We start from the raw sequence: 10,061 nt of genomic DNA on the forward strand, positions 1-10,061 counted from the left end.
CGTGTCTCTCTAGACCAGCTCAATCATGACTCGAACATTATTAAAAAGGTATTTTTGTTCCGTTCAAGTATTGACAACTTTCCTCCCAAGTTTTCTATCTGACCAGCCTTGTCAGTTTGTGGGTTAGATGGGCTAGGTCTTTTAAACTATTTTAAGACCCTGGTCGATGATTATTATTTTAATTTCAGTATTTCAAATGAAAATTTCAATAGAATTTAATTATTACATATTTTTAGTGTTATGCTTGTGATATTAGAAGAGTTTGGGTTGAATTAAAAAAAAATAACACAGGGATTGGGTTCAGTTGGGGAGTGCAATTACAAAATAATATGACAATATAAAATTTCTTTTTGTTCTTGAGCTATATATTACATGGAGCGTGCTATCTTGACCATTCACTTTGAGTATAAGGTGTTATCTTATGAACCTAGGTTCTATATTACTTGATATATTATTTTTCTTTCTTAACATGGGCTGCTCGACTGTTTCTACACCTCCATGATTACGATTTGGTTCCTTTTCGGTTAATGGTGGTTTAATGGAGGATTGAGGGAGGATCAGGTCTTTGACATTTTTTGTCGATTAGACCTTGAAGAATATCCTGCATTTCTTCCTTTTTTTTCTTTTTATTGTTTTATTTATTATATCTCCCCATTTTTTTTTTTTGTGGTAATCCAGTCCGGTCCAGTCAATCAAGAAAACAACGCCACACGTAATTGTTGCCCCGGAGAATTTGCCTTCTTCCAAGGCTTTAGATAAATACTTTCAAATTTCATTGGCCCAATTCCCAAGCCTTCGTTCTTTATTAAATTTATTGTTTAAAACTAATTTAACTATGACTCATATTTTGACAACACTCTTGAAGGGATGAAAGGGACATTTTTTCTTTTCAGTCTACATCTTTAGAAGAAGGGTTTCATGGCTGCGTTTTATCAAATTTCTATTATTATATTATATTATATGACTGGAATATTATGCGTCAATGTTTGATACTTTGATTCTACTAAAAATATTCTAATATTAAATGATAACATTGTAACAAGTATTTTTATATAAAATTAAATAAGAAGCCATGGCCACGAGAATTTGAAAAAGAAAAGGTTTAGTTGATGATGAAGAAGAATTGAATTAATGGTGATGATTGTTTATGTAAAATTAATGATCATATGTTAATCACCATTTTTCTTTTACGAGAGGAAGGGGGTGGAGTTAGGGCAGGGTGCACATGAAGCCTAGTGACTATACCATCTCAGCTACTGAATCATCACCATTGAAAGTTAGAAACATTTTTCAGGCCCAAAACATTTAAATGACAGAAAGAAAAACCCTCTTTCTGTCAAAATAGAAGCACCTTAAACATGTAAATGAATAGAAATATATCAAATCAAAGAAGTTTAGTGATAAAGAAAAGAAAACAGAATATCTGTTGAAGCTCTCCTCTTCTCTAAGCTGTGGTGATAACTTAATTGCTTTCTGCCCGCTAACACAATAATAATAATAAATATAAATTTCATGATATATGAAAAATTCTGTTTTAATGTATTTGTAGAATCCAATTACATTGCACTTTGAATATTTGTTACACCATAAATCGAAACTTCAACCAGTCACATTAAGATGTACATGGTCTACGTATTTTTTGAATCAACTTAGATGTACCATTTTATCATTGGTTCAACCATTTTAAACTTTTATAATATTTTAATAGGTAACCAGTTTTCTACTTTTCCATAGAGATGTCAACCATCAATTTACTTGTGCTTCTTCCACAAAGGGTGTAAATATAAAATATATATTCTAAAAAATATGAACTAAAAGTATAAAATCTTGTACTTTTAGGCCCTTAAAGTATTTTATATTTTTTAAAATATGTGCATCAACTATACATGCAGTATTTAAATTTCCCACCTGGTGACGATATATACGGATTCTACATAGCATTAGGGGTATATCAATGACATGTAAAGTTAATATGTATAAATGGCGCATAATATATGAAACATGTATATGTCACATGGCATTTGAAAGTATAGTATGAGGTAAAATATATGAACGTGACATTGACATGTGATTGTATATATCCAAATGCTATGTCGTATTTTTCTATTTAAAAAGTATTTTTGAAAAACATTCATAAACATATCACATGTAATTCGAAAGTATAAACCACTTAAAATCATCATCTACTTTTTACCCAAGAATGTTAACAATACTCCGGATCTGCTACACACAAAATCTTCCCACATCTATACCCTCTAACACCATCCCCATGTACCGGTAACATCTCCCTATAAATGTAAATGAAAAGGGAGATATATTCCTAATGTACAACCGTAATGTCTCATCAGTAGAGATGTAACAACAACTTGTGGGTACCAGATCCAAGCCTTGTTAACAAACATTATTATATGGCACTTGTGCAACTCATTGACCCACAGATAAGGGTGTCATTGAACCGGTTTTGAATTGGACCCTATCCAAACCAAAATCAATTTGGATGGATTGGATGAAACAACAAGACACAATACATACTGAATTGGACAAGTCCAGACCTAATGGCTCAAAGTATTTATTGGATTGGATTAGACCTGGTCCATCTATAATGAATTTATATTGGATTGGGTTGGATTGAACCAATATCTAGTCCATTAATAGGAGATAAGAATACAGGTGTAAATCGATCAGGTTTAGATTAAAATTAATCTAAATTAAAACAAATTTGAACAGATTGGATGGTCCAAACATTGAATTGGACCAATCCAAAATAGTCCAAAATATTCATTAGATTGGATTGGACCAAATCCAGTCCAATTGACGCCCTCTACCCACAGATTTGGTTGGACCCACGACATAATTAAGAGACAAATTTGGACATGCTTTTCCAACGGTGGTCCCACCCTGTAGACAAAGAATACAGCGAACGGCAGTTGCATAAACTATGGAAAAGGGTTTCTGAATCCCCTACTTTCAGACAAATAACAAATTGTTTGCTAGTCGTTTCTCTGAAACCCACCAAATTGTGAGCTTCAAAATCCACGGAATTGTGAAATCCACCCTTCTTTTTCTTTCCCCCATCTCCTTTCCAATGCAAACTCCACTACCATTCATGCCAAGGAAAAAAAACGTTGGACCATTAAAAGTAAAAACATAACAGACATTGATTAACTCATACCAACAAATCAACCACAAAAGTTAAATAATGTCATAATTCTTTATTTTCAAACCAAGGAGATTGTTACTGCAGAACAAAATCTCTCTCAGGACTGCTTGGACCAGTAAAAATAGATGAGATACACCAAAAATTGCTGTTGATAATATAAAAATTGGGAAGTTGGCAAACCGCAATTTGAAAATCTTTTAGTAGTAGGAATTTGATTTGCTGAGTGGCATCTAAACGATCAGCAGCTACGCAAAATGAATTTCACATCACTAGAACACAACGATTTGAAAGCACACCACAAACTATGACTTCATAATAATAGCACACTGACCATATGTTAAGCTGCCCAACTGCTTAACTTCACTTCAAGGTGCAGAGAGGACTGCACGCTATTTACAGACCAAGGCTAGCCTTATGAAATTCATGAATCTTTGTACCAGTGCCTTGGATGCTTTATTTGAAAGCTGAACAGAGTTTTAGCATTACAAGTTTGAGCAACGCACACAGGAGATTAACAAGTTTCAGGTTTCTCCCAAACAGATAACCATGTACTTTGACACTGCAAATGGATTCTAAGCAGGAACAGCATGAGGCACTTTGTCATTCTCAGAAGGAGACAAACTGTCGTAGTATTCGACCAAGACTTTCCATCCACCCGGGCACATGAAACCATCTGGTGGGTTTTCTCTGTTTTTTGCAAGTGTTCGCATCTGCAAAGTAAAAGCAATTATTATTTAGCAGGTATTACACATTAAAATGTATCATCCAAGCTTATTGGTCCCAGATCTAGGAATATGCATAGCATCTAATGTCACAGTTCCCCCAGTCACCAGATCTAGGAATATTCCTGAAGACCCCAGTTAACTGGAACGAACATTGGACATGACCCTTTTTTCCCCCAGTCACCCTTCTTCCCTCTTCTTTTTGTCAGAGCATTCCCCACAACTGTATGAAAGATACAGATATGGATGGTCAGGAATCATCTGATTGGTCTGACCTTGGATTCTTTCGTTAGATCAGTAAGCAGAAAAGATTCATTATTATAGATAAAGTAGGATTATGCTGGCATACTGTCATTTCCCCTATAAGAAAATGTATTGAGTTCTTCATTTGCGAGGTGTTTACCTTGGTGCCAGATATGAAAAGAAAATCTTGTGGCCTTGATGGATCAAAGAAAGCCATTTTCCTCTGAGTCTTGTCATAGGCAGCTACCTGCAATTGTATTTGAATAATGAATACTAGGGTCTTCTTGATTTGTAGTAAGTTCAGCTCTTCAGAAAATAACAAAATGTTAACAATTACTTTGATTTTTAGTGTACCTTGAATGGGAGGATATTCAGCCGCTCAAGTCCAGGAGCCGTACTCAGTACCTTCTTTCCATGATCAGCATCATAAAGGTCCCTCTTCTCAATGGGGTGGCCCATACCAGCTGGATCCCGACCCACAATGTAAAAATTGGCTCCTGCATTTATACGGGCCTTTGCATGCCACTGAACTTCAGTTGGGCCAGCATAATGCATGGGTGATGGGAAAATTGAAACCACTGTTGTTTCGGGATCTAGAACACCATCTTCCAGTACCTGAAGAAACAATTGCACTGTCAAAAAGAAATAATCTTGTCTACTGGGCAGACATTTTTCATATAGGACTTTGGCATCTCCAGATGCAGTATAGTAATATTAAATTGTCAGAAGGATAAGAATAAACACCTTCTCATGCTGCTTCATTCTCCAGCTGAGAGGTACATCATCTGCTTTCGTGTAGCCTCCCAATGGGTGAAGCAACAGAACAGGGTTCCTGTATCCCATTTCCAGAAGCCGCCGGCGGGTGTCAGTCATTAGTAGAGCATGGCCATTGTGTACAGGATTCCTGAGCTGGAATGCAAACACTGCATCAGCATCACGCTTCATAAATTCCTCACGGAGTTCTGCAGGAGATAGACGGAACCGATCAAGACCATCATTGTACTTGATTGGTTCTATAACCTCCAAGTCACCACCAAGAAGCCAGTTTCCAGCATTGGTTATTGCTTCATCAACATATGGTAATCCAGGGGCAGTGGTTCCCCAAGTTCTGGCTATCCGCTCTTCTTTGGGGTGCTTGTATATCTCAATACTGAAATCATCAAAAGGGAAGAGAAAGGAAAGATGAGCAATCGATGAAAAGGTCACTCAACAAATTAATATATTAATCAATCAAAGGTGCAACGTAGATATCCATAATAATGCCAGATTTTAAGCCCAGTAATAATTTTTCTATTCATCCATCAAATAGAAAACAATGTCAACCAGAACCAGAAAAAAAAATACTCCTTGTAGATACCAAAAGATGGACAAATACAACTGGCAAGTGACCTCAGTACAAATATGAATTTACTACAGGTCATTGGAACTGAATGATCTCAGCTGATGCAACAAATAGCATGTTTACAAATTACAACCAAGAAGAAACAGACAACAGAGAAGAAAATAAGATGACAGAAAGTTTTGGAAACAAGGATGGTTTATGGAGAACATTTACTCCTAGTAATTCATGATAATAACTGTAATAAGTGATCCAGGACAGTGAATCAATTTGAAGTGGTCAATTAAATACAATGCAATCAGCAAAGAACAACAATTCTTTACTTTTGAAGTTAATTTGGCAAAAGCGAAAAACTTACAAGATACCAAGACAGATACATATTAGCATGATAGAATGTCTTCAATAATCATAAATAGGGTAGTGCTAGCAAAGACCTGAAAACTTCATAGCCACCAAACAGGTTATCATAGAACTTCTGGCAAAACTTGAGAAGGGGATCAGATATATGGTGGAAACACCTCTGATAATTAAATGAACCAATTCTGATAAAAGATGAATGAAAAGATGAAAAGATTGGCATAATTTTTCAATTAACCATACAAATCAATCAAGAAGCATTGTCATCCTTTTGAATTAACTATGGTAATATTAGCTATTTAACTTGCCAAAGAGTATACATCAAACTACATAACAGATACAAGTTAATCCAATCCTATCTTAAATCCGAAGTGTATAATCATTGTCCAAAAAACTCAAAAGTGTACAGTCTACTATTAACTACTAATACAAAATACTTTGAAGATGATACTACTCTGTATTTGACATATTTAGAAAACTGAGGCAGTATAAAGCTACGACTTTACTTCGAACTTCTAACGACGTTACCTAACAACCAACATTCCACTAGAGTACAATTCAAGGAAAAGTATGCCTATGTCTGTATGTTACACCAATGCTCCCTCTGTAGAAATATTGATGCCAACATGTCAGATGCAAAAACTGGTCGTCCACATATATTTATTTATTTGGAAAAATATTAATTTATCTTTTTCTCCAGTTTTCAAGTATTAGTCAACTACTAACTTATCAAAATAACTATCTCCATACCCAGTTTTTCATGGTTGGCAAGTCCAACACGCAGACAGTCAACCGTCAATGTTGCGTGAGCAGGTCAATAGTAGGCTATTTCATATATATATATAATTAGACACCATGGAAATGTTTATGTAACTCATCCCAATAGTTTTGGGATTCTGCAGTGTTTCTCACCTAGCCTGGATGATTGAGACCACAAATTTAATCAGTCTTCCAAGAGAAAGCTGAACTGCTGAACCACCATAACAATTGTTTCGTTTATCCCTTAGTTTAAATTGTAGGCATGGTAAATCTAATTTAGTGATTAAATGTTCATACAAAAGAATATGTAAAAAGGTAAAATATAAATGTCTAAAAAATTAGGAAAGGGACTAAATTTGTCTCTACACCCGTTGCAAGGTGAACAGCTTGTTTGCCACCAATTAGGAACCCATCTTGACGATTAAATGACACTGATAAAAACTTTGGACCGAACACAAGGACTTCAATATGAACCAGGTCTGCAAATCCTACCAAGTGTTGGATCATGCTTCATTTCATATTAGTCACCCTCATTCTATTTGAGATCTTTATCAAGTTTCCATAATTTTACAATAAAAATAGAAGCAAAATTCTGGACACATTTGGTGTTGCAGTGAGAGTTTCCACGGATATTTTATCTGCTTATATAACCGAAATCCCAATTTTTTCCTCAACAAACCCAATTTAATGTAGCAAAATTAACACAAATTGCATTGAAGGTTTCTTACTAACTCAACCAGCGTTTCTCATTCAACATGTATGGCATGGATATATAAAGTAAGTCCGAATCAGCAATTCAACTAAAACCCAAAACAAATTAAACGCCCATCAACAATTCAACTAATACCCCAAATGCATTTACGGTTTAGACCCCTTAAAATGTCATAAATTGAATAAAAAAGCTTCGCAAAGTAATATCTCCAAGGAGAAGGACGAAATTTCCTTACTTGCTCAAGATTGCAACCGGGTTATTGCCCGAGTCAAAGAGAGCAACCTTGCTGGACTCACCGATCCGATGCTTCTGTGCGTCGTCGATGGCCAACACAATCGGCACCGACATGTTGACGACGGACCCGTCGCCCAGTCGGAGCAAATTGAAATGAAGAGTTTGGAGGAACTCGGATTCTCTCATGAACCCGCGAAGTGGACTTGCCCACCCCTCGCTGAGAACATGAACCCACTGAAGATCGATCCGAGACAGCTTAATTCTAGGGATGGACAGTGCTTCCTTCTTCTTCTCATTTCTCTGAGACTCCTTAACGAAGAGCTCAACGAGCTTACCCCCGTCCGGTTCGATCAAACCGCAGGAGATGCGAAACTGTTGGCGATTCTTCTTTTCCTTCCGGGAGGTAAAAGAAACTGAGAACTTTGGCTCGATATCTAACTGGGTTTTGCATATTTTGGGGAATGGATGAGATGGGCTTGGCGTTTTGACGAAGAGAGCCGCCATGGACGCCATTAAAGCCGGAAACCAAGCTTTTTTGGCACTCCTGGTTTTCTGAGAGATAGTTGGTGTATTATAAGGACGGACGCTAAGAGTAAGGGTATTTAGGTAATTTTGGTTATCGTGTCGAAGCCGATGGGCTTTGGGTGGATTTCAATTCATGGGGACTTTTGAGGGTAGAAAAGGAAATGTCGGGGGGATGAACCTGGACACTATTGAATTTGGTGTCATCGCTGATTCGCTGTGCTAACATTTTGAAAAGAGGGTTGGTGTTGATTAGGTTAGATTTAGAACGAGTCTGGGATTTCCTACGTTAACCAATCCTTTTGTGACAGGTCCTATAAACCATAACACGTGTCATGCAGAGACAGTATGACACGTGTCCTTGACTTTTCACGATATTGTTCACGTGCGTTAAATGAAAATTTAATTTGAATTCAAAGATGCAGCCAGAAAACCATATATATGTTTTCAGGTTTTTTTGGTGCGTATACATGTGGTGGCTGATTTGAGAGAAATTTGGTACCAATGTTGATCCCAACAATGAACGTGGCTGGTATAACGCTTAGGTTCATTTTAGCCAAAGAAGATTCCAATTTCCATCCCAGAACTCGGATCGCCTGCCAACCAACTCTTTTCACATCCCTACTGACACAGGGCAATATAGCTGCCCGTTGGGAATATCTCCCTTATTATTTCATAGAAGATGTTTCAAATGTAAGAATTTGTGTTATGGGTAGGACTATAGGAGTAGGAGAAGAGTTGTGGGTAGGAATCTGGAGTGGGGTCTTACAACACTGCCCAAAGCATCCAAATTCCAAAGCAATGTTCAATAGGGGTTCCCTCATTATATCATAAAATAATTAATTATTACTTTTTTAAATCTCTAAAGTCTAAACATAATTTTAGGGCCTGCGGATGTTAACAAATAGTTATTATGATGTCAATGAATCCGATTAGTTAGTGGTAAATTCACCTTGACCGCACCTCTATCTACGGTAGAACGAAGAAAGAAGATAGAAAAAGGAAAGGCCGATAACTCACCTCAATTTGATGTGCTGTATTTGGGCTTTGAACGTCAGGCACAAGGGCAATTTAAAGCTTTCATTTAATTTTATTCGGTGCTTCATTAGTTTTGATCTTGTTCTTTAATTATTTTTTCGGGAAAATTTCTGATACTTTAATGACAATTTGGTCCTTGAATTTTAAAATGTGATAATACAGTATTCAAACTTGTAGTTGAACTTTCTAAATGTGGCAATCCATTATTTGTCGTTAACCAGTCTGTTAATCCATTGACATTTGAAAAATCAAAAATGTCCTTAAAATGCCATCTAATTCTCTTTATCAACCATTCAAACATTGACAAAAAACTGAACAGTCCCAAATCCTAGCTTCTTCTATTCAAAAAAGTTGGTGACTATTTAGAAGAATCTAGAATTTGGGACTGTTCATTTTATTATCAATGTTTGGATGGTTGATAAAGGGAATTAGATGCCATTCTTAGGGTATTTTTGACTTTTCAAATGTCACTTAATAGTTGATTAACAACAGGCATTGGATTATCACATTTTGAAAGTTTGAATACTATATTATCATATTTTAAAAGTTTGAGTGTTGTATTATCACATTTTAAAAATTTGGATATTGAATTATCACATTTTAAAATTTAGAAACCAAAATACATGGTAGTGATCAGAAATTTTTCCATTTAATTTCCAAATTTTCAGCTGAAGATGATAATCATCACAAGTTATATCTCAATTTTTTATGAACGTTTTCTAAGGAAATTTTGCAAATGTTTTGCAATATGGACATTTTGAAAAATTTAGTACATATAATGTGCTATATTAATTCACATGCTAGTACTACCTACACCTACACCTCTCAGCAGGTCTAAAGTACTACCTACACCTACGCATGAAGATGCTTATTTTCCATACACATTTATTCGATATAAGAATTATTATTTACTAAGATGTCACTATAGATAGGAATTTTTGTGAGTGTGATGTGTGAATTGACTAATTAAGGTAC

At 35.8% G+C, this 10,061-nt stretch overlaps 1 protein-coding gene across 1 annotated transcript; it reads right to left on the minus strand.

Moving 5' to 3' along the window:
- Positions 1-3,443: 3,443 nt before the first annotated feature.
- APS1 (ATP sulfurylase 1) lies at positions 3,444-8,171 on the minus strand. Its single transcript, XM_010280973.3, has 5 exons — positions 7,528-8,171; positions 4,870-5,275; positions 4,480-4,740; positions 4,286-4,372; positions 3,444-3,870 (listed from the first exon to the last, which is right to left on the minus strand). Exons 1-5 carry the CDS (start codon positions 8,037-8,039, stop codon positions 3,733-3,735), a joined length of 1,404 nt encoding a protein of 467 aa, XP_010279275.1. The 5' UTR covers positions 8,040-8,171; the 3' UTR covers positions 3,444-3,732.
- Between the last annotated feature and the right edge of the window lie 1,890 nt (positions 8,172-10,061).

The sequence above is a fragment of the Nelumbo nucifera genome, chromosome 1 (assembly GCF_055504915.1).
Source record: "Nelumbo nucifera cultivar China Antique chromosome 1, China Antique-T2T, whole genome shotgun sequence".
Classification (NCBI taxonomy): domain Eukaryota; kingdom Viridiplantae; phylum Streptophyta; class Magnoliopsida; order Proteales; family Nelumbonaceae; genus Nelumbo; species Nelumbo nucifera.